The sequence below is a fragment of the Xiphophorus hellerii genome, chromosome 12, assembly GCF_003331165.1.
Source record: "Xiphophorus hellerii strain 12219 chromosome 12, Xiphophorus_hellerii-4.1, whole genome shotgun sequence".
Lineage (NCBI taxonomy): Eukaryota > Metazoa > Chordata > Actinopteri > Cyprinodontiformes > Poeciliidae > Xiphophorus > Xiphophorus hellerii.
Window position 1 is genome coordinate 30129236 of NC_045683.1, and position 25532 is coordinate 30154767.

The 25532-nt window shown below is 40.7% G+C and overlaps 3 protein-coding genes across 4 annotated transcripts in view; 1 reads left to right on the top strand and 2 right to left on the bottom strand.

Moving 5' to 3' along the window:
• Window positions 1–4042: 4042 nt before the first annotated feature.
• Window positions 4043–7559, bottom strand: LOC116729366 (ubiquitin-conjugating enzyme E2 G1-like). Its single transcript, XM_032577845.1, has 6 exons — window positions 7379–7559; window positions 5613–5715; window positions 5428–5525; window positions 4616–4794; window positions 4382–4490; window positions 4043–4297 (listed from the first exon to the last, which is right to left on the bottom strand). Exons 1-5 carry the CDS (start codon window positions 7542–7544, stop codon window positions 4404–4406), a joined length of 633 nt encoding a protein of 210 aa, XP_032433736.1. The 5' UTR covers window positions 7545–7559; the 3' UTR covers window positions 4043–4297; window positions 4382–4403.
• A 679-nt stretch (window positions 7560–8238) lies between these two features.
• On the top strand, window positions 8239–13927 carry anapc7 (anaphase promoting complex subunit 7). Its single transcript, XM_032577841.1, has 11 exons — window positions 8239–8450; window positions 9038–9224; window positions 10012–10131; window positions 10598–10709; window positions 11168–11321; window positions 11398–11540; window positions 12187–12304; window positions 12397–12593; window positions 12682–12906; window positions 13016–13166; window positions 13738–13927. Exons 1-11 carry the CDS (start codon window positions 8350–8352, stop codon window positions 13925–13927), a joined length of 1698 nt encoding a protein of 565 aa, XP_032433732.1. The 5' UTR covers window positions 8239–8349.
• A 1927-nt stretch (window positions 13928–15854) lies between these two features.
• atp2a2a (ATPase sarcoplasmic/endoplasmic reticulum Ca2+ transporting 2a) overlaps window positions 15855–25532 on the bottom strand; it is a 28825-nt gene continuing 19147 nt past the window's right edge. Inside the window, exons 14-21 of one of the 2 annotated variants that reach the window (XM_032577837.1) lie at window positions 25100–25435; window positions 24005–24225; window positions 22196–22398; window positions 21992–22077; window positions 20851–20984; window positions 20613–20730; window positions 19718–19838; window positions 15855–16554 (exon numbers count right to left, since the gene is read on the bottom strand). In XM_032577837.1, coding sequence (XP_032433728.1) covers window positions 16541–16554; window positions 19718–19838; window positions 20613–20730; window positions 20851–20984; window positions 21992–22077; window positions 22196–22398; window positions 24005–24225; window positions 25100–25435 — 1233 coding nt within the window. In that variant the 3' untranslated portion in view covers window positions 15855–16540. Of the gene's footprint in view, window positions 19839–20612; window positions 20731–20850; window positions 20985–21991; window positions 22078–22195; window positions 22399–24004; window positions 24226–25099; window positions 25436–25532 lie in introns of both variants that reach the window. The other variant, XM_032577836.1, reaches the window with a different exon arrangement.

The window sequence follows — 25532 nt, forward strand, 5'->3', positions numbered from 1 at the left end:
GATATAACTTTAGCAAAGTTAAGTTCAACTTCGCCAGGCTAATGCTTCAATAAAATTTATGAAAATTCCTGTTGAAATAAGTAATTTTTTTTTTTTTTTATTAAATTTACATATATTTTTCCGTGTTATTACGACCTTTCACAGAGTTCCTTTCAATGACGCAGTTCATATTTACGAACAGATAAGCTAACTGGCTAACTATTTCTAAAAGCGTGAAGACGTAAAGAACTCCTGAGGCGCGTGAACCACAGACTGTGCTTCGTAGACATCCTAAATCTGAAACACAAACTAAAAATGTACTTAATGTAGTCACAAACCAAATAATGACAGTCAATGCAGAAGACGCACATATTTTAGATTAACACACACGTCATCATTAACTCTATATCTTAGCATTATTTCAACACATTCGGTCAGTTTAAAATTAGCCCGTAGCATAAATTTATATGAATAACATTGAAAGAGACCAGGAGAATCTGTGGCATAAATTTAGGGGTTTTAGTAACACAAATCAATAACAACACCCACTACTATATATCATAAACAGCGTGTTAAATTCTAGTATTTGCCATTTGTTCATAATTTTTGGAACAGAAGAATGGAGACAGCTCTGAATCAACAATACAGCTGATAAAGCAAAGGCAGTTATAAGTGTATAAGAAGTGTAGTTTAATTTCTCAAGACATCAAAATGAAGGATTGTCATAATATTCTTCGTATCCGAAAACAGCACCTTTCACATCACAACAACTTTTTCACATCACAACAAATTTTATTGTATTTTATTGGGATTTTACCCTATACAATTTTGAAGTGAAAGAAAAAGATGTTTTTCAGTTTCTTTGAGTAAAACCCTGAAATGTAGGCCGTCCATGTACAGGTAAATCTCAAAAATATTAGAATGTCCTGAAAAATTACATTATGGAAATATATTCATACATATATAATTCTATACACAAATATAATGAATCATTTAGATATACCATAATTTAAATCAAATCTATTAAAAAATAATTTAAGCACCGTTTTAAGCGATTCTAACTTTAATAAAAATCTAAATATATCAGTAGACCAGTTAAACTCTTCCATTTTTTATCTAAGCAGTGGTTAACATGTGGGGATACAGCAGACTAGTCCTTTGTAACTTGGAGGTCTGAGCGTTACATTTTAAGTCAGTCTACAAATACATATTTGACTCACCCTCTGCACATCTGTTATATTCAGCAGACATGCAAATGAGCTTAATGAGAAATCGGTTTCAAATAGTAGAGAACTTACATCAACTCAGGGAAGATGCTGCTGGGTCACCTTATCAAAATGCCACCAGACTTGTTTTTTAACAGATGATTCTTTTTCCAGGTGCTTCATAAGTGCAACTTGCTTCCTCAACATAAGAAACAATCCCAACGGTTCCCGTCAGAGGTCGTCGATATCTGCTCCTGAAACGTGACTCTTTTTAACCAGCTTCTAATTACCAAGCAGCTTTCACCCCCCCCCCCCGATGTGTTGGCATTCCTAATGTGAAGCAAAAAGTACCACAAGGGCCACTCGGTTTACACACTTTATTGAGCAACATGTCCAATATACATTGCATTGACACAAAATGGAACAAAACACTAAAAAAGAAAAAGAAAGATAGAAGAAGAAAAAAAAAAAAACGGCAACCTACAAGAAACAAATAGCGGCGCCCTTGGTGGCTTACCTGGACACATTACCATTTTCAGAGGGTATTGCTTAATGAATGACGTTTCAAAACGCACCGCATCTGTGCCAATACAGTGAACACCGGTCAGAGGAGGTCATGGTGGGTCGGAAAGGTTCTCAAGTGAAAATGGTAATGTCGACATCAGTGACGTGACCATTATGTCTGCATAAATGTATGAACTATACATGTCATGAGCGGCCAGAGCGCACCAACGGAGGTTCCCTATTTTAAACATAACCTTAACTGCTTGACATCTGGTCAGCTGTCTGAAGTGTTCCTCACAACTGATGTTAATCATGTTACCAACCAGAATATGCTTTTTGAAGTCTTTTTTCTAGGTTGTGCTCAGTGAAATATGGAGAACGTGTCTAAACTTTACCGGATTTTAACGTCTCCAATCGTGGAACCCAACAATGTTCCATGATGACAATAGAAACTTTAGACAGAAGAAAGGAAAAGAGATTTATTCAAGAATCTAAATCCAGATGTGAATGCAATTTAATCTGAACACTAATAAAACCAAAAGCGCCATGGAAAAACACAACCACTAATCCAACGGAACAATGGAGCCTCTAAAAGCACGAGCCTTTCATCAACAGATCAAGAACTCGACCATAAACCCGCTCAAATTAGCTGTGTGTCAAGCATGAGGTAAGAACCAGTTCACCACATGTGGAATATTCACAATCTAAGCTACTTCTTTTTTCAAATCTGGCCATGATTTATTCCAAATCTGAGTTTATACTCACGGACGACTCTAGGGATCCACAAACTGATGTGTGATGTGGTCATCACCGCATCAGTTTGCTGATGTGGTGATGACACCACATCAGCAAACTTGATGTGGTGTCATCAAGTTTGCTGATGACACCACAGTGGTGGGGCTCATCTCAGGAGGCGACGAGTCCGCCTACAGGGGTGAGGTGGAGCGGCTGTTGCAGTGGTTCAGGGAGAACAATCTGCTCCTCAACAACTCAAAGACAAAAGAACTCATAATAGATTACAGGAGGAATAAAACAGACATTACACCACTAACCATTGGGGGAAAATGTGTGGAGAGGGTAGCTGATTTCCGTTTCCTGGGGGTCCACATTGAGCAGGGCCTCACATGGAACATGAACACCTTCGAGCTGATAAAAAAGGCCCAGCAAAGACTGCACTTCCTGAGGGTTCTCAGGAGGAACAACATCAAGGAGAAGCTGCTGGTGTCCTTCTACAAGTGCTCCATAGAGAGCATACTGACCTACTGTATCTGCGTATGGTACAACAGCAGCACTACGGCTCAAAGGAAAGCTCTCCAAAGGGTTGTGAATACAGCCCAAAAAAATCACTGGCTGCCCTCTCCCCTCACTGGAGGACCTGCACAGCGACCGCTGTCTAAGAAAAGCACAACACATCACAAAGGACACTTCTCACCCCGGACATTCTCTGTTCACACTGCTGCCTTCAGGCAGAAGATACAGAGCAACCAGAACAAGAACCAACCGTCTCAGAGACAGTTTCTACCCGATAGCAAAAACAAAACTAAATGCAATCAAAAACAACCATTAATCATCATAAATGATGTATGTGAGAATGTGGCTGCTCTTACTTATTAGTTTTTTTTTGTTTTTTTTTAACCAGTTATTTGTTAATTCTTACATTGTGTGTGAATTGTGAGACAGTTATTTTTTGTTTTTAAGCATATGCACTGACTGATGGCACCTTTTAAATTTCGTTGTCCTTGTGACAATGACAATAAAGATTTATCTTATCTTATCTTATCCACCTTACTGACCGCCTATCGACACCTTCATGAAGCCTGATCCTGAGAAGTTGGCACAAACCTTCCTGTACCATCTGCTACACCTCACCGAGTTAACATATCATTAAAAAGAAGAACTCAAATTAATGTGTAGGTTGTACAAAAAAAAAAAAGATCCCAACAAAGAATGAACAACAATAGAGCTATCTAAATGGACTATGCACATTGGAGGGGCATGGCTTTGAACATCTCTAACATGCGCCGGTATTAGAAGAAAAACACCATCGGGAGGCAGTTTCTCAGGAAACACGTACAAACCCCTAAGGTCGCACTAAAACTTCTCCTGTTTCTTTAAACAAAGAGCCAACTGTGAAAAAGTGACGCCAACAAAAAGGCAACGGTGATTCGATGACAGGTTGGAAAAAAAATAAACCACACCCACTGACAAAACGTGTCGGATCGACGACAATCGGGGCGGGGTTGGTGAAAGGAGGACGGACGGGCGACCTAATGAGGACAGGCTTTTGTTTTCGGTCTACACAATCTAAATTGCATAAGAAACCTGGTATAAAGTAGAAACTGTTCAGCAGCAGATAAAAAAGCAAGTTCATTTACAGTAGTGACATATCTTACATCATTCTTTTTTTGTTTTTCCAAAAATAAATTAAATTAAATATACAATTCCAGGTAGGAAACAGGATAATTTCGCTGGTAGTGTTCTCAAATTGGCTCATCTGGCAGACCGTTCACAGAAACGTGGTTGGGGTCCAACCGAATCCTTTGACTGGCAAAACAAAGGGTGCAAAAGCCTTTTTGCTGAAGTTTTCCCGCTGAAGGCATTTCCTTTAACTGCACAGAAGCAATTGTTAAGAGATTATTATTACTTTTTGATGTCATGATTTATGCAAGACTCTTGCTAAACAGTTTGCTCACCCTGGAATTTACAGCAGACCCCCTAATCAAACGCCATCTCTTGACTTTTCCTTACGCAGCGAGCCACCTTCTTCTTGAATTCTCCGTTAGGATCCTCCCTCCATTCTTTCTGTGGGAGCAACATTGCATTATTGAGACGACAACGCATCAGTTCTCCTTGATGACAGAGATTGTGAGATTTTGAAGACGAATACCGATGCGGGGGTAAGGGGAAGGAAATGTAGCGCGACTCACCGCAGCATCCACGTTAGCTGGTGAATCACTGTTTGGGTCTGCGAGCATGGAGATAACGCTGATCATGATTGTCTCTACAGTGTGGATCGGAAGCCAGCGCTCCTCTGGCTTTTCGTAACCAAACTTGTCTTCTCCTGGCTCGTGCAGAATTGAGATGCAAACGTCCCCGTTCTTTGCAACTGTGAGGGAGCAAGAGATGAGAACTGTTAAAGCTGTAGTATATATATATATATCTTTTTTATGCATTTGTTAAAACTGTCACCATGTCGTGACAGTATATGAGATGGACAATCTGTGAAAACGTCGATCTCCTCCACCTCCTCCCTGAGTTATTACTGCCGTCTAAAGAAATGCACCGCTCCCGACCAAAAACAACCAATAAAAGCCAGGAGGAGGGTCTCAGCACTGTCAATGTACCTTGTGCACTCGCTGCTAAATGTGCTGATGGTACAGAAACAACTTACAGTTACACGAAAACCGTTTATTCCGCCGTCATTGGTAGTCGTGCTACCTAACCTAAGGATTCACAACAGGATCTGCTAACTGTAAAGCAGCAGAGAGCAAAGGGGGGGTGAGCAGAGCTAAGTCCCGCCTCCTGGCTCTCATTGGTTGTTTCTATCTAGACCTGGTAGAAGACTGAGGAGCTAGAATTTTTTTAACAGATTACTTGTTTAATACCATACTGTCACAACATGGTGACAGTCTCAACAAATATGAAATAAAAAAAGTAAGCGTTACACACTGCAGCTTTAAATAAGGAAAATTGTTTGGATCCACAAACCACACAATGATATCTTGAGAGATGTGTTTACCATTTGGATGCCAAATTTCTGTGATGAATTTCATCTTTGGTGGCCGTAGCGGATAATCATAGGGAAAGGTTAGGTATGCCTTGAAAAATCCTCCTTCACTGCAAAACGAAAGGAAAAAAAGCAAAGTAAAATAAATAATTCTGTCAGATCCTCTCCCCCCCCCATTTCAATATTTTCTCACTTACAAAAGAGTATCTTGTGGACCAATTATCACAACTTCCCACTTGTATATGTCGTCATCGTCTATCAGACCAGCTGAAAAGCCCTCCACTGGGTTCTTGTTGAGCTCTGGCAGGACATGGAAAAGTTTAGTTATGAAAAGAGTCCGCAAAAAGATAACAGCAAACTTGTATGGCTTTACTGTGAAAGTTTAAAAAGAGGATTTTATCGCAGCCAAGTATTAACTTCACACCACACCAAACTCTTTCAAAATGATAGTCAGCTTGTGAATGCTAAATATGGATGCTGTGATTAATTGACTAAAGACTTAAGACTCTGCTAGATTATCAGTAGGTCAGATAAGGACAAAACAGATTTTTTTTCCCCCTCATTAAATGCATCAAAACTACTTAAAATTAAATTTGGTAAGTCAGATCTCAAAGGCAACCTTGAAGGATGAGTATGAGCATAAAACATCAGCCAAATATTTAAAAAAAATTAAAATGGTAATCAGTGTTGAGGTGATATACAGATGTGCACAATAGTGAAGAGATCTACGTCAACTCACTGATTAATACAGTAAAATTTAGGGGTGCACTCATTGCAGTTCTCTTACCGATTCCGATTTTGGTCGATACCAGCTTTTTGTTTGAAATATTGCGCCAATATATCAAGTTGCTGAATTGGCAACAATGGGGTGACTATTGTTAACTGTAAATGTGCAGACATGACCTGGTCGGCCGGTTTGTCAGTCAAACCTCTCTCACAGGAGAAAAGAAACCACAGTGGTTGGTTTTTAGGCCTTTGCCAAGGTTGATGACATTGGTGGATAAGATCGGCTTCACATGTAAAAATCGGCCGATCACCGATCTCCCAAAATTAAGAAAATCGGCGCACCCCTAGTAAAATTATAATAAAAGTATATCTTAACATACTGGGCAATGAGGGGAAAAATACATCAATCCTTAAAACCGATGATTCTAGCTTGAATTAAAACCCATTTCTATAATCTCTGCAAAAATATAGCAAAAATAACCCCCAGCCCAAAACAGAAATTAAATCAGTATGCTATTGATCTATAAACCTTGCCCTGGGTACCCTATATTTGAAACAGAGTTTAAACAGCCTGCTAACTCATGAGAAATATAGATGTTTTTCTATAGATGTTACCCAGCTCCATTCCAGTAGAGATCCAAATGTTCGGCATCATCATGAAAAATCACATGCCCTTCCAAATAAACTGGTTACAAGAATACCAAGCGTCAAACTAATACATTTAACAGCATCATAGCTCCAGACTAGTACATGGAATAACCTTAAATATGTAAAATAAGAGTCTGTATGGATTTCTATTAATTGTTTACAGAAGTAGTAACGTGGGCCCCGATAGAAGAATCGGACTGCTTGCAACTATAATTAGCCTTATTAGTGATCAAGGCATGAGATGTTCTTGGATTGGTTATTCCTTTGTTCTATCTGACAACTAATACCAAACTAGCTAGCAGCTAGCAGGGTTCTCGGTACGACTATGTACTAGTGTAGGTGGTTATCTTTTCATTTTTAGTTCTAAATTGATGTGATGAATCGTAAAAGTGATTAGCTAACCAAAGCAGCTTAGCAACACGCTGAGGTGTATTGATAAAGGCACCCTTCATGCTGCTGTGTTAGCTCCCCGAGCTCAGTCCTATGGCGTAAACAGCGTTCCTTGTAGCTTACAGAAAAAAAGCTAACGTTAGCGCAGCGGTTACACACATAACCTTTGTTTCGTCGACTAGACTAATGGGAATATTACCTGCTAATTGTTTTCGAAGAAGTAATGCTGATTGTTCGGTCATGGTACGCGAACGGAACCGAGGGAAAACACTGTCTGTAGACAAACACCTTCGGAAAACCAGAGCTAAAACTGGGACAGGAACGAGGAGCTGCGCTGCCAACTGCTGGCTATTTAGACACAACATTCATCTGCTGGATGGGAAGTGTGCGCATGCGCATCTTTATACGCCCAGAAAATGTTTTCTGAAAAAATGTACAAGTTTTTGTCTGAAAGCGTGTTTTCTACACATCCTAAACCAGCTCTCTTAAACCGTTCCGACTCCTGATTCGTATGCAGGTTTGGGCAAAGTCATTAGCATTGTTCATCGTGTTCATATTTTTGGCTGTTTGCATTTACTGCTGGGTACAAAAATAAATGACTTTCAACTCAACACGAGATAAAATGTACATAGTAGAACATATAATTATTTTCTCGCGAGGAGATAAAATTCACTTATTTTTGTACTCACAACTAAACGTGTACTTTGAAATTAAAAAATAAAAAATTAGACATGTCACCAAATAAACATAGATATCATACATAATAAAAATAGGATAGAAAAAAATTGAATTTCTTTCGGAGCATTTTACATTTTATTAGCCTTTAAGATGCGTTCAAATATATCGGAAAGATCACACAAAACCTCAACTCAAATACTAAAGCATTAATAAAAACACAAAACCTTAAAACTTTAAGAAAACGGTAGTAAAATGCAGTCAATAAAAATAGTTTGCACTGCAGTCAACAAAATACTTAGGACGTTATATGTATATTTTGCGGCTGTAGAAAAAGACGAGCTACTGAGGTGTACCAGAAGGCAGCAGTAAACGGAAGGAAGGCTGTGCGGCGCCATATTTAATACATCCGATGCTAGCCACCTTTAGCTGTTTACTGACAGAAACTTTAAACTGCACACGGAAAGGTTCAACAAGCCCTTGTTTTTCTCCAAAATGAATGCAGTGGATCATGTTCGGGATATGGCTGCAGCCGGCCTTTACTCCAATGTCCGCATATTGAGCAGTTTGTTGCTGACGATGAGTAATAATAACCCGTGAGTAATGTCAGTGTGGGGCCCGTCTAGTTCCTGATGAGTGTACTTCAACACTAATATCACCATGTTTTCTCTCCCTGGTGGTGACAGTCTAACGCCAACTAGTCAACAACGGTTAACAGTAATGATTGTGTCGTTCACAGAGTTGTGTTTTTATTATAACCTCACAAAATTAGGTCGGAAAATGATTCTAAATCACGGAGGCGCATGTAGGTCCCAAGATATAGTCGTATGTAGGTTCTGAAACGTAACGACGTTTCCAGCAGTTAAAACAACCGTGGTCGTTTAACATTTATTCTGTTGATATTTTTCCATCTTCCTCCTTTAGTCCTTATATTTTACGGTGGATTATTTTAACGCCAACTGATTTGAACAATTATTTACCAAGACAGACAGTAGTAAAACAATAAAAATAACTTTTACTCTCTGCTACTGTATTTATTATGCTGGCAGCATCTTCCATAGACCTAATTGGTTGCTTTTCTCCTATGTCATATAAATATATAGTCGGTTTTAATTGTTTAAAATGTATTCTAGTATATTGTTTTGATCCATTGCTAAAATAATCTGTGTGTGTATAATTCCAGAGAGCTGTTCTCACCGGCCCAGAAGTACCAGCTGCTGGTTTACCATGCTGATGCCATCTTCCATGACAAGGAATACCGCAATGCTGCCTGTAAATACAGCATGGCTCTGCAGCAGAAGAAGGTGCTCAACAAAACATCCAAAGTTCGAACCTCAACTGGTGGAGCTGCTGCCAACATCCAGGCACAGGTTAGTTTAGTTTTGTTGGCACCTTATCGTGTATTGTTCAGGGTTTCCCCCCAGTGTATTATAAGCCTGGCGGGCCACCAGGCTTTACTTGTGTCCCACCAGACTAGGCATTATTTATTTACCTAAGTCTTTTTAAAACATTTGCACTTTTTAAGACTTTATAGTTGTTGTTCAGGTATTACTATTCTAATCTTTCAGTAGCACATAATTATCAAGTGATATTTTCAAATTTCCTGTCAACTGAAAAACACGGCGGACCGCTGGATGAATGAATGTACAACCTTTGGGCTTAGCAAGTTTTCTGGGGGGGGAACCTTGTTGTTACCACATCTGATGTCCAGGATGTTGTTATAATTATGGGTAAAAGATGTAATGTACGAGTTAGTCACTGAAATTTGCCATTTTTATGTCAGCTTGATCCTCCATCAGGCCAAATTGGAAGGTCAAAAAATCTATTGTTTTTCATACCAGTCAATGTATTTGAAATGGAATAAGAAGGATTAATTATTTTAAATAAATGAAATATGTTATTTTGAAAGAAATTGTATTTTCCGTGGAGGCATTCTGACACGGAGCAAAACGTTCACATAACAGGAATGGTGAAAGGAGTTCAGTGGATTTGCGCCGTTTTATTCTTTTGAGCTTTTAAATGAACCTCTCTGTCATGGAACATGCTGCATTTATACATCTCATCTTAAACCTCTTAATTAAATTATTACAGCTGTATCGGGTGCTGTGACCTTCAGCAGACACTTATTAGTTGCATTTTTTTTTTTTCCCCTTTCAGAGTTTGCCGTCAGAAATCGAGGTAAAGTACAAGATAGCTGAATGCTACACCATACTGAAACTGGATAAAGACGCTATCGCTGTTCTGGACGGGATCCCATCAAGACAAAGGACTCCAAAGGTGGAGTTTTTCCTTCATGAATGGAGAAGCGACTGTGAACAAGCAGAATCCCAACAAGGATACGTCTTTGTGTCTTTTAATCGAGCTTCTTATTTAACGGAAGCATCGCAATTGTGAAATTGTTTTTATTTTCTTGGCATTTGTGGAATGTCGACAAGCATCGACACGTTTGTAACGGAAACGCAGCGACGGGCAGAGCAGTGTGACTCCAGGCTTGGAAAGTTTGCGCGGCAGAAACCCAGACTTGAACTTATAATCTAAAGTTCAGCTGGATCTACTGACAAAAGCAGCGTTTTATCTAAACACCGTTGTTGTCAGAAATGCAGTCGCATAACAGGAAATGCTGCAGAGCTCATGATATGAACGATTAATAAATTGAGTGTATTTTTTGCCTTAACGTTTTTGTGGAGTACTGTCTAATATTGTTGTGATTCTGTTGTTTTTTGGGGGGTTTTTCTGTCCTCAGATCAACATGATGCTGGCTAACCTGTACAGGAAAGCCGGTCAGGAACGTTCGGCCGTGACCAGCTACAAAGAGGTGCTCAGACAGTGTCCGCTCGCCTTGGACGCCATAATCGGTACGCACAGACATTCACGTGCACAGGCTCGGCTTCATGTCAGTGACATTTCCAGTTTGGTCAGGATGATAAAAATCATTCTTATTGGCTGTAAACATACCACAACAAGGAGCAGTTTTTATTCATTCATTTTTCTCTCTCTCATTACTTTGTTAAAACGTAATGCGATTCTACTGTCGGCCACATGGAGGAATACTTGTGGACAGATTTTAAGGCAACAGCTGGAACACACCAGCTGTGTGAGCTCCACACGTTTCCAAATCCAAACAAAACTGTTGATGTTAAAAAGTTGTGTCTACAGTGTTGTGTGAAGGTTTTTCTGTAAAGGAGACAAACCTTTGTTTCATATTTACTTCTCTACGCTCAAAGTTTTCACCCTGATCCAACTGCTTGGATTTAGTCGAGTTGATGTTGAAAATCAAATCAAAGCGTCTCTCTCTCTCTCTCTCTCTCTCCAGGTCTTCTCTCTCTGTCGGTGAAAGGAGCGGAGGTCTCCTCCATGACCATGGATGTGATCCAGAATCTCCCCAACCTGGACTGGCTCTCTGTGTGGATCAAAGCGTACGCCTTCATCCACGCCGGGGACAACCAGAGAGCCATCAACACCATCTGGTGAGAACGGGTTTGATGTTTCCTCCCAGCTGGCCGCCTTCCCTCCGCTTCCCTAAAATAAACCGTTCCCCTTCAGCTCTCTGGAGAAGAAGTCGCTGCTGCGGGACAACGTGGACCTCCTGGTGAGCCTGGCCGACGTCTATTTCAGGGCAGGCGACACCAAGAACGCCATTCTGAAATTTGAACAAGCTCAGATGCTGGACCCGTACCTCATCAAAGGTGTGAAACGTTCCATCTTGATTTTATTCACAATCAGCTCAAACAATTAATCGACTATTGAAATAATTGTCAACTAATTTAGTAATTGATTAATCACTAACTGGAGTATGCCAAAAAAAAAAAAAAGCCAAAAATGTCTGAAAATATCTACATTTTGCATTTAAGATGAAAAAAAGACACTTTTTCTATAAATACGTTCTACCCAAAATTCCTCAATGACAACGTTATAGCAACACCTGGTTCAAATTCTGTGGGAAACAAAAACACCTTTTGCTATCCATTTATTAATTGGTTAATTCAAAAATAGTCCAAATCTAGCCCTACGTTGCATTCATGTTAAGCAAAGTAGAAATATTGGTTTTTTTAGCTGCATCCTTTTGCTATAAATGATCAACGGTTCACTACTGGAATGCTGCGTTGCTGCACTTTAGGCAATAAGATGTTTATTTTCTTATTTAAAAATGAATTGAATTGTTTATTTGCATCTATTAATGCCTTTCTAATATTCCATTTAAAAAAAGGCTTAAATAAAAAATCTGCAGAATGTGGCAATTTCTTTTTTTTACCCGATTAATCGTCAGAATAATCGATTAATTGAAACGATCGTTAGTTGCAGTCCTAAGCAGCTGCTTCTTCGGACTTGCAGGTATGGATGTTTACGGCTACCTGATGGCCCGGGAGGGACACCTGGAAGACGTGGAGGTCCTGGGAGGACGGTTGTTTAATATTTCCGACCAACACGCTGAACCCTGGGTGATCTCTGGGTGAGTCTTTGAACGCACCGTCTTCTCTTATATCAACATAAGTGTTTTCTGCTTGACTGGTGTAGGTTTTCACATGTGTATGTGTTGTTCAGCTGCCACAGCTTTTACAGCAAGCGCTACTCCAGAGCCCTCTACCTGGGGGCCAAAGCCATCCAGCTGAACAGCAACAGCGTCCAGGCCCTCCTCCTGAAGGGGGCAGCACTGAGGAACATGGGCCGAGTTCAGGAGGCCATCATCCACTTCAGAGAGGCCATGCGGTTAGCGCCTTGCAGGCTGGACTGCTATGAAGGTACGGCTCGTTTGTCTTAACTACCATCAGACGGTCGGGTGTTTTGGGAGGAAAGTATTTCTGATCTGCTTTCGTTCAACACCTTCAGGTCTGATCGACTGCTACCTGGCGTCCAATGGGATTCGAGAAGCGATGGGGATGGCGAACAATATCTATAAGACTCTGGGGGCCAACGCACAGACTCTGACCATCCTGGCCACGGTGTGCCTGGAAGACCCGGTGACTCAGGAGAAAGCCAAAGCTCTGCTGGACAAGGCCCTCGCTCAGAGGCCCGACTACACCAAGGCTGTGGTGAAGAAGGCTGAGCTGCTCAGTGCGTACCGGTTGCTACACAAACCTTAGATCGCACGTAGGACGCTAAATCAGTTTAGAACACGACAGCATCGTCTGCACACTAATGGAATGAATCTCTGTTTGTGAAGATCGGGAACAGAAATACGAAGAAGGGATCGCGCTCCTGCGGAATGCGCTGGCCAATCAAAGCGACTGCGTCCTGCACAGAATGCTGGGAGATTTCCTGGTGGCAGTCAATGATTATCAAGAGGCTATGGACCAGTACAGCATCGCTTTGAGGTAAATTATTTATTTATTTTTTTTATCCCTCGCAAAATGTTTAATTGTGTAGCACATTTCATCAACAAGACAGTTCAAAGTGCTTCACACCATTAAAGACATAATATAGTAACCTACTAGAACATTTTTGAAGAAATTTAAAGGGGCCTGACGAAGTGTGTGTGGTTCTCCGACCCGAATCTCAAGCTGTGTTGAAGAGTTTGGTCTAGCAGGCCTCAACTTTGAGCTTTAAATGATAAAAAGCAAAAACATTTTTGCAGAATTGGGTAAAAACGTATGGTTAGCTAACATGCAGTCAGTAGCATGTGGGCTATCATTAACATCTTGACTTGCAGTAATGCCCTCCGTGTAGCCTTTAGACAGTAGTGTATGAGCTAAAATTACCCCCAAAAATGCTAACATTAGCTAAAATGATGTAATAACATGGGGGCTATTGCTATCATTTGGCTAATCTCAGTTAGCTCAAATGCTATCATTAGCATGCTTACCTTCATTAATGTTCTCCATCCAGACATTACAGATATTAAAACTCAGAGCTGTGTATTTTTAACTCTTAATGTTGTTCTTCCAGCTTGGATCCTAATGACCAGAAGTCGTTGGAAGGCATGCAGAAAATGGAGAAGGAGGAGAGCCCCACGGACGCCACGGTGGAGCTGGACGGCGACGACATGGAGGGCAGCGGGGAGGACGGCGATCTGGAGGGCAGCGACAGCGAAGCGGCTCAGTGGGCCGACCAGGAACAGTGGTTCGGGATGCAGTGACCCCCGGGGCACAGAGAAGGGGCCCTCAGTTAGCACACCAGAAGCCTTCAGCCGCTGCAGCAGTTAAACTCCCACCCCGCCCCCTGGTGGTACCCTGGAGGTGGTGCAGCTGCTGGTTTGAAGCAGTTTGCAGAGAATAAAACACTGAGCAACCTTTAAACTCTGGGGTTTCTGTTGCTGTACTTTACTTTATAGAGCTGCTACTCACTTCTATTGAGATTCTGCTTAATGCAGAGCTGAAGCCAAAACCGTTTCCCCATCATTCTGCCAACGTCACCAGCTTCAGTCAGAGGCTATTTGAGCTTTATTTACCCGTTCCAGTCACTGCAGCGGTTTCATAAAAGCACCCGGCCTCCAACCGCACAGAAAATCAGCACATCCTTCAGTTTGTAGCGAGAAATGTAAAGAAAAAAAAAGAGTGACATCATGTCTTTAGTCTCTAAATGATTATCTGTACTGTACAAAACAAAAGCTAACTATTAAACTGCAGTCTGCTCTACTCAGCAGTGTTTTCAGGTCGTTAAGCGAAAGACATGTATGTTCTAAAAAGATGAATTTGTTTCATCATCTGACCTGATGTCCACAGTGCCACACCAAGACATGTGAATATGCCTGGACTTTGTGACAGTTAATATTTTGGCTGCTTTTTATACATTTTTTTTGTGACTAATATTCATTTTAGATATTTTATGGGTTTTGCCATAATGAACATGCTTTGTGTGTTTTGACTGTACTAAGAATAAAAAGGAAAATAAACCCATAGTCAGCTGATTACATTGTAAAGTTTCCCTTAGCAAGCATATAAGTGAACTGTTTATATTTTTGTACATATTTTAATAAATGTATAATAAACCTTGTAAAGATTCTGGCATGCACTTAACCGTCTTGTTTCTTGTGTTGGCTCTCATGAAATCTAAAATCTGTCTGGAGCCTAAAGCTATAAGTAAAACCTAGCAGGAGTTTTTGATTCAGCTCAAAGATCTTTTCTCCTTTTTGTCAGTTTGAGATCTCAGTCCAGCCGAGGTTAGCAAAGCAGCACAGAGAGCGTAGACACGGAGATTCTCACAGCGGGGTTAAGAGGGAACGATAGTCTGAAAGACTCTGAACCAGGCTCCAAATGGACCCGATCCATGAAGCTCACTGTACTGTTGCTTGCCAGATGAAACGGCTCCTGTAACTATTCATTCTATAAGTAACCAGTTCAAATTGAACGACTGAATTGGGACTGAGGCGTTAATCTTAGCTCTCATTCCTTCCTCTTAATTATGCTTTTATTTAATCAGAGGCACATAGTAACTACTGACGAGCAACTATTTTGAAAAAAATAGCACTTTTAGGAATATTTTCACTGTGCTGGACTTTTTATGTTTGAGTAAAATTTCTGGCTGCTCGACCCACTGTGACTAACTTCACTGAATGAAAACTGAATGAAAATCAAGCTTGTTTTGACCAAAAACAAACCAGATACGGACACAAATTTAGAATTTATGTAGAAGTGAGACCTCATATATATATATATATAATCTACTGTAGCAAAAGATAAATTGAGATTTTTTTTTTCTGGTTGAATTTGACATTTTGTAATTATTTGTATGTCTTTTTTTATCTTAGTCTTGCACATAAAATGACGTTTTTCCATCTGATGACATCATCAGTTACTCAGTACTTAAGCAGCCTTTCCAGGAATGCTTTTTTACTGGACGGCTACTTTTTTACTCGAGTAAAAATATGTTGAAGCAGTGCTACTCTTCAGTATAATTTCTGGCGTCTCTCCCCACCTGTGAATTTCAGGATTCTGATATCAGATGGTTGCGTTGCTGCTGTGCTGGGTTCAAATCCCAGCCTGGAGTCTTTCTGTGTGAAGCTGTAATTCGTTGATCCTCATTAACGGAAAGCAAAGTTTCAAAGTAACCAGGACAAACGTGAGTAAATTCCTCATGTATGACAGTAATTTTTTTTTATTTACCTGAAACGGTCCATGTGATACATCGTACAATTATCTGAAAATACAGTACAGCAGTTTGGCAACGAAACGCCAGTGCCTGACGTACTTACAGTAAAACATTATGCATCACTGCACAGCCGCCCTTTCCAGATATGGCACAAAAAAAAAAATCCTCCCAACATGTTGCACGTCTCAGTGCAAAGCAAACAAAAACGCCCCAAAAAATGCAAGGTTTTTGTTTTGCTAAATGTCCCATCAAAGTATTTCCTTAGAAAAAAAAAAAATCTTTTAAGCTTTATAACATTTGTAGTAATCTGACGAATGTCTAATCGATTGTTTTACTACTACTACACACTGTTGATTAGAAGGTTCTGATGAAGCAGCTGACATGCAGCATGAAGAAATGAATGACCTGTACAGTGTTTTCTATCAGCTTCCAAAGATGGAGGGAGAAATCTTTCATCTGAGGCTCCTCATGCAGGAAGACGGGGCCGACTGCTTTCTGACCGACGTTCGTTTATAGCCACGGACTTCACGTCGCAGCTGCAGGCAGCTCTTTGTAAAGACGCGCTACCCCAAAACACACATGCACACTACAAAAACCAAACCCAAAGTTTCTGGAAAGATAAAACAAAAAAAAATAAAATAATAAAAGCGTAGAGGAGGGCTTATTGGGCCTTTCCTGTGAAAGGAAACAAGAAGAAAAGGAGGAATCAGACGGCAGAAATCATGTGTGGGAAGCTCAGATAGGATGGGACCCAATGCAGGTCACGACAAAAACACACACACAAAAAAAGTGTATCAAAGTTATATCCTGTATTAATATATGGGCACTTGTTTCTGCCAGTCTACAATCAAAAACAACCAGCACCAGCGACACTGAGCCTGGAAACAGAAAAGGTTTCCAGTCAGTGTGGCGCTGGCACTTGGTGGCACTGATGGCATTTCACAATACAATCTCAGTTTTCACTCTCCCTCTGTACTTGTTGAACCTTAATATACATACAGCAGTAACGAACAGACAGGTTTTTTTTCTGAAGATGAGCTGGTAGTCGGCATGCTGATTAGAGAGTTCTCACTCTGCGGGTAAAACTCCCGACGGTTGATCTAAAAAAAAAAACAAAACAAAACAAAACCACAACCAGCGCTGGAGTGAAGCAGGCATGCAGAGAGGCGCTAACCGTCCCCACCGGAAGGAGACTCTAGTGTCGCTGCTTTATGACATCGACAAATAAAATATACATACACTCTACTTTGTATGTTATGTACAGATATACATCAACTGTTTCAGTCTTACGAGTCCTTTTTTTTTTTTTTTTGGTCTTTTTTTCTTAAAATGTTCATGTTGTGCTATGGTCATAAGACTAACAGCTTCTTGGTGCTTTTTTTTCCTTTTACATATTCAAGTACAGTATGTGCGGGATACTCACATATTAAAATCATAACAGTAGGATTAAAGGAAGAATCTAAAGAAAAGCTGAAGATGACAAAAAGTTTTCTTCAGGTATATACAGACAGAATAATGTGTTGGTACTTTGGTGAGGAGGTGTGGAAAAACATTCTAATGCAGTGGTTCCCAAAGTGGGTCCTGGAGGGCCGGCATCCTGCACGTTCTAGTTCTCTCCCTGGTTGTAGTAACAACCTTTTCAGCATGTCAGTGTTCTTCTTAGGTCTTTAATGAGCCATCATTTGAGCCAGGTGTGTTAAACCAGGGAGAGAACTGAAACATGTAGGATGCCGGCCCTCCAGGAGCCACTTTGGGAACCACTGATGAATTTTACTTTTACTGTAGCAACGTGGGAGGTGTTGGGCATTTTTGAAAATTCTAACCTTTAATTTGAGTACATTTGTTCAGCAGGAAGTTCTTTAACGCTCCTGAGGTCTTAGCGCAACGCTCAGGAGGAATGCGGCAGATGTCACGGTTGGACCGTCGGTTCCCAAAACGACACACAAAAGAAAAAAGTTTGTAAGAAGGTACGTGGGGGCAGTGTGACCCCGCCGGGCCGCACACAACTTCAACAGTCCACGTGTTAGCTCTTAACCATCCTGCTCACCGTTTGTGGTGGCCAGTCAAAGCAAGTATCCTCATTCAGCCTATTGGCTAAAAGAAATACGCCACTTTGTTGCTATATTTAGCAACAATGCAGAAAAAAAATTGGTATCAGCCAAAACCGGCACCGTCAGGTCAGTCTTTTTAAAGATCGCTGATTGGCCAAAAAACTGCAAAGCGGTGCACCTCTAATTAATTTATGTACAAAACTAAAATAAAGTGTAAATTCACATCAAGTGTAAATTAAAATAATGCCTCAGATAGATTTATTCTGAAGGGATTGGTAAGCGGAACTTTGCCCAAAAATATTTCTTAACATGATATCCCACTGAATAAATGTACTCAAATGAAATGAATTCATTTTAAGGCTTTTCAAAGGGGCAGTGTTATATACTTTCCAGACATACAGCATCATTTCATAGGAATGACATTTCACAAAATTTGACTTCGCCAATTAACACCTTGAAAATGGGCCTATGTCTCTTTAAGAAGCTCCAGCTCTTTCCGGCACTACGCATTCAGGAAGTCATCAAAACAATGTTTCTCTATTAACCCTTTATGAACCCCTTAACATTTTTTTTTCAGTGCTAGCTCCTATGATGAGCTTAGCAGACGTGCAGTTCTGCCAGGTGTTTGCTAATTGCTGCTGGCTAGTCTGAAGGAGCCGAGATGAGACTAGGCATTTTGCAAACCAGAATGGTTGCCACGGGAGATTAAAGTATTCTTCAAAACATGCATGAAAGAATTAAAGCAACACTCCAGGTGTGTTTTTGAATAATATTGTAACATGATGTAAAGCTCAAAAAAGTTGATTTCACATCATACTGGCCCTTTAAACATCTTTACCACGGGTACCAACTATATTGTCTGCGTCTGTATATTTAACAACAGGCTGTATCAAAAGTTGCTGTGTAATAAACTTGTAACACGTTTTTGTCCTTTTCTCCATAAAATAGAACAGAAAAATAAATTTAAACAAATATATATATATATAAAAAAAGATTAAGTTGTGTGAGCATGTGCGCCGCAAAACAAAGTGGTACGTACCTCAACACTTTTAGTGATAACCTTTGAAATGGTGTTTAGACAAAACGGGTACTTCTGGTCATAATAACAGCATTGAGGTAGCTGCGCTCTGCCTGGTGCAGAAAAATAATGAAGGTGTACAGAGTTCAATAATAACTGAGATTCATATATTGCAAGACTTTGCCCTCCTTTCAGCTCTGCACTTTTCAGGTGTTACAATCACACGTCCTCTTCACACACCGAGACTCTTTGTTCCCTCCCTAAAAATTACAAAACATTAATAGAAAATAGTGTAAATTCTCTGTACAGCTAAAACACAAAGCTCCAACATCACAGGCTTCTCTAACTGGTCACTATGGCGCTCGAAGATGGGAGAAGCCTGGTAGGAAAATAGCAGATGTAATATCAGTCATTAAAATATGACTAAATACCAACCCCTCGCCCCGCAAAAAAAACAAAACAAAAAAATTATCAGTGGAAATGTAAATAGAACATATCTGACAGTGGTCAGAGCAGGTGCAGATGTCTACGATGAGTTATTCAGAGTTAATGTAACTGTTAGGTGTGTGTTAACGTCCACTTCACACTGGTGTGCAGGAGGGGTAGTGTGCCGGAGTCAGTCAGGGCCACAACATGGCGGACACGTTAGTGTCTGTGCTGTAGATCCACAGCACCAGGGGCAGGGCGACGGCCACGAAGGGCCAGGAAACGCCCTCAGCGCATGCAGACAGGGGGCAGCCTCCCTGGGACGGCTTCTCCAGCTGTTTACCCAGCTCCAGGTAGTTCCGGGCGGCGAACTTCAGCAGCTCGTCCAGCAGGATGACAGGAAGTGAGATCTTCAGCACCATCATCCACTGGGTGGTGTCCAGAGGGGTGATCTGGAAGATGACCTGGGCGCAGTACAGAAACAATGGTTGGCAAGAAATCACGTAGTCGTCGTGGGATGACTGCACGGTGGTGGCCAACAGGGGCGTAGCGGTACACAACTACATAAGGGAGCTTCCACTTCTCATTTTATTTTGAAAATGTCTTACAAACTGGCCAAACATGTCAGCATTGGTGTAGGGCTGAAACAATTAATCGAACCAACCGTGATTAATTGATTTCTGAAATAATCGTAATCCTACTCCTGACTTAATCAATACTTTAGTAATTAAGTAACTATGCAGACTGAAAGAAGCACATTTACTGAAAGAACAAGAGACAGAGCAATAACAAAGCCTAAAATGTATAAGAAATAAAGACATTTTGCATTTAAGGTACATAAAACACCCAGTACAAACTCGGTTTTAAGTATGTTACATAGAAAGTAATTAACTAACCAACTAACCTGGATTTATGCTAATTATCGACAGAAGTTAGATTCTAAACAATCCCTTTAAACTAAAGAGGAATAGGGCCACAAAAAAAGAAGAAATTCTGACTTTTGAGCTCAGAAAATTTAAGTCAATTCTATGAAAAAGAGTCAGAATTAATTTTTTTCAGTGGCTCTAATTCTCTTCTGTATAAAGTTCCTTTTTCTTTAGCTTAAAATTGAATTAACTTTACTGTAACAACAGCATATGACCACTAGAGGGTCCCACAATGACTCCACCTGTGTTTGGGAATAAACTGCTTGCTTAAAATGTCGACACAAGGAGAAGTTTATCACAGAATAATCTCACGGGAAGAGGCTCCACGTAGAGGATGAGGAAGTGGAGGGACATGGAGAGACAGATGGCCCCCAGCAGCCAAATGTTCTCCCAGGGAGGCATCCGCAGCAGGGACTGGTTCTCTGACAGACTGCAGTGAGGACAGAATGCAAATGGTTTGTTTCAGTGACACAGCAGGTACTCGTCCTCCTCCTCCTCCTCCTGACAGCAAATGCTCCTTCTCTAATGACAAAGAAAAAAGTGGAGCCACCTGTTCAGAGCGTTGCACATCTCGATGGTGACGAGCACGGAGAGAGCCATGGTCATCGGATAAGGCGACTCGAACACGTGGCAGTCCAAGCCTTCGAATTCGGGGTTATCAGGGCTGCACTGCAGGAAGTGGCTCTGTGGAGAGAGGAAAAATAAGACGAAGGTGAGAGAACCTGAAAACTTTGCCAGAGCAGCTGCGTTTCCATTACAAATGTGTGTAAATCTTTGTCAATATTTTGCTGTCAAAAGACCCCACAATTTAGCAATTGCTGTGTGTCTATTAGGAAATTACATAAAAAAATCACATCTGAGTAAGCTTGTTCACACGACAACTCATTAAAAGTCAATGGCAGTGATGGATGTAAACAGCTACATGATATACTATATATTCATAATTCAGCTAGTGCTCATCATCTATCAGAGGAGGCGTCTTAGGGTGTGTTCACACCAGTCTTGTTTAGACCGCTTTAATCGAACTCCAGTTCGTTTAGGGAGGTGTGAACACGCAATCAACTAAAAATGCAAACTCTGCCACGCCTGAAAACCGCATTTAGGTTTTCAGGCGTGGCAGAGATCATCTCTGAAAAAATCCTACAGCTGCTAAAATGTGACAATGCTCCATTTTTGTTTACATTTTGCAAAGACGGAAGTTGCGCTCGGTGTCTTCTTCAGAGATTTTTGTGTAATGTCCTTCAGTTGTTCTTGGTGCAGCGCCACCACAGGCGAGACGGGAAACAAAAGGGTTGGTTGGTTTGACTCAGCACAGTGTGAAAGAGAACAGCATCGGCTGGAAATGTAACAAACGTTGCAATTTTGGTCCCAAACAAACCTGGCGCAACAAGACCCTTATACTTGGGAGCAGCAACGTATGCAGCATTTTGAGTTTTACAAAATGATACACAGCTTTTTATGAACTGTGTGATACTGTGTAGCAACATCCTGTTGATCAGGTGACTCGTTTAATGCATAAAAATTATTTCGATGTAGTTGAAAAACCACCTCGTCCTAGCGCAAAAACCTTTTACTGATAATATGAGGGTTTTTTTCAAAATTGGCATGTTTCCTTTCAGCAAATTTATTTTCATAATTTCAATTTGCACAATTTTATGGTGAGTGGAAACAGCTATTGTTGGGACATTTACCAGCTGGTAGAGAGTGAGCTGTGGGCCGTCCTCTGAGACTGTAAACCACCAGGCAGCAGCTCCCACAGTGGCAGCGCCCACATAACCTGGGAGCAGAGACAGAAAAAAACATTCCCTTCACACAGAACATAAAGATTAATAAAGCTAAAAGAAGGTAGCAGCAGTGGTGACTGGTGCAGCTTTTCTCTGGTTTAATCAGCTAACCTCCAATAGCCAGGTATCTGAAGAAGAGCCAGCCAGAGATCAGCGGCTCCTTGGCGTTACGGGGCGGCTTTTCCATGATGTCCAGATCCGGGGGGTTGAAGCCCAGCGCGGTGGCGGGGAGGCCGTCTGTCACCAGATTGACCCACAGCAGCTGAACTGGGATCAGAGCCTCGGGGAAACCCAGAGCGGCGGTCAGGAAGATGCTGACAGGAGGAGAAACGCTGTCAGAAACAAGCCGGAACTACTCTGCACTCAAGGATGAATCGCTACCATTGCTTCTCGGGATGCACCAATAAACTTTTTTTACTTCTTATACCGTTGTCTGAGATTTAGTATCGCCCAATACCGAGCTGAACTGACATAAAACGTTTCTTTTTTTTAAACAGACATAAATGTGACAACTCAATTACAAATTTATTTTTATTTTATTTACCAGAACAGCATACTTAAACATGCCAGTAGCTTCACAGGCTTGGATAAACGTAAAAATAACTTTAATTTGTGCAATTAGGAGTAGAACAGCCAACGTAAAATTAGTCATAAAGAAATTGAAACTGACTGACTGACCTGTCAAACATGTCAAAATAAACCTCAACAAATCTTCTTTCAAATGGTTCTGAAAGTGCAATAAGAAATTCTAAATATAATGTAAAATAAATAATGAACTCCGTGCATAAAACATAGAAGTAGACTGAATAGATCTGCCCTTGTTGATTGAGCACATTGTCACTAATACCAGCTCTAGAATTTTTTTCAACATCAAGACCGATACAGATATTGATATCAGATTGGTGCGTCTCTACTTACTTCACATTTACCCTGATTCACTGCACCTTGCAACAGCATTTGGTCAAGTTACAAAAAAAACAAACTTCAATGTATTATGTTACAATTTTATGTGATAACCAACACAAAGTAGTGCATATTAGAGGTAGTGGCTGTAAAGAAAATGATACATGGCTTTTTATGTGATTTGAACAAAAAAAAAAAAAAAAAAGAATCTAAAAATGTGGAATGTATTTGTTTCCAGTACCCTTTACTCTGATACCCCTCATCCAGTGTGTAAAAACAGCCACCAGGAGTCCTGTTCAAAGTTTGCCACAAGATAAAAAAGACAAGCTGGTATATTTTGAGGGTAATCCTGATTGAAAACCTGTGAGGGAATGCAAAAGATTTCAAATTGGGTGGGGCTTCTCCTTCTAGTAGAGCAATGGATCTAAACACACAGAGTTAACAAGGAATGATTCAAACCAAAGTACATCCATGTGTTAATAAAACGACTTGGAGAAGGTTCAGCACTAAATCCTATTGAAAATCTGTGACAACACTAGCAAAAATACTCTTAAAGCTGCTATGGTAACTTTAATAAAAATATGCATTTGTTAAACATATTTTCACACATTATCTGTCTTGTATATTTTGTCAGGACATAGTGACAGTTTTAACAAATATGGAAAAAACATATTTTTCATAAAATGTACCAACTGGAGCTTTAACAGAAGCTCCAGTTGAATCTTTATGAAAGAGGAATGAGAAAAACTTTCAGCCTGAAAAAGGCAAAAATGGGCTAGAACAGTAAACCATGTACAAAATTCCCTCTAGCTCACAATTCTGCACTACAATGTTTTGGATTATGACATAACATGCATTGAAGTGTATGGTTGTAGCATAACAAAATATGAGGAGGTACGAGAGGGATTAATTTGTTTCCAAAGCAACACATAGTTTTTATTTAATAGAAGCTATTTCTCTTTCTAAACAGAGCACTGAAAAATGAGAAAACATCAGTAGCTGCCAGAGGAAACTCACCAGACAACCTCACCCACGTTGGAGGAGATAAGGTATCTGATAAACTGCTTCATGTTATTGTAGATGGCTCGGCCCTCTTCCACAGCAGCCACTATGGAGGAGAAGTTGTCGTCTGCCAGGACCATCTCTGAGGCCGACTTGGCCACGGCCGTGCCGGACCCCATGGCGATGCCGATCTCTGCCTTCTTCAGAGCGGGTGCGTCGTTCACTCCATCCCCCGTCTGGAGGTAAACACGTCACAGTGAGGTACTGCAACGCCAGCAGGAGCTGCGTTTCCATTCACCATGTAATTCCTCAATTTGACATTTCGAAAATAAATCTACTTAATGGAAACGTGCCACTTTCAAAAACTCTGGTTTTTCGATAAAAAGTTTTGACGCTCAGATGAGGTGTTTTTCGGCCGTATCAAAATTGGTTTATTTCACAAAGCTTCAATGGAAACACTTTTTTCACATCACACGAGACGCGTGATCAAGAAGAAGATGCTGCCACTGGTACAAACAGGAAATAGTTGGAGGATAATGGAGTGGCGTGTTTTTTAATGACTTATCATGTGAGCTAACTTATTCAAGAGTAGGTCTGTCACAGTAAGCAATAAATCAATTAATTGCATGATAAATTAAAATAAGCTCAATAATTTTCATTTGTATGATTTAGCATTTTTCTCTTTCTACCAGAAGTCTGGCGTTTTGGTCTCAACTAGCCCTTTTTGTTGAAGGACAATTTTGCAGAGACTTCATAGCTCTTTATTTGTGGTTTCTGTTATTTTATTTATCTATTTTAGATATTTAAAATATCTTCCAGTGTTGGATGTTGATTAGAATTTAAAGTTTATTGATCTTTGAGAATGTGTTATTGCACTATGATATCATTTCCATTATGTTACATGAAAATGCTCTCAAAACGACAATATCATTGCAATAAATTCTGGAACAATTTATCGTCCAGCAAACTTTGTTATCGTGGCAGGCCCATTCACGTACGATTTTAATTGTGTGTTTTATATAATCGAAACACCGCAATTGCAAAAAATTTTTTTTTTGACATCAGCAGAATATCAACAAAGCTGGTGACTTCCTTCCTATGGCTGCTTACCATGGCGGTTATTTCATCGAATCCTTGCAGGAACTCGACGATCTTGGACTTGTGGGAGGGCTCGACGCGGGCGAAGCACCGAGCCTTGGTCACGGCCTCCCGCTGGGCGTAGGGGGTCAGTTCGTCAAACTCCCGCCCGGTGAAGGCCATGTGCTCTATGTCGTCGTCTTCCATCAGGATGCCGATGCGCCGGCAAATGGCCACGGCTGTGCCCTTGTTGTCACCCGTGATCATGATGACCCGGATGCCGGCCTGGCGGCACAGCTTGATGGAAGCGGCCACCTCCTGCCTGGGCGGGTCCAACATGCCCACACAGCCAACGAAGGTGAGGTCGGACTGGGGAGGCGGGAAGGGACACGAGTGTCAAGAGGATTTAGTTTCACCCCACTGTTCAAGTTTGCTTTTAAAAATGGAGCAATGCGCATCAATGAAC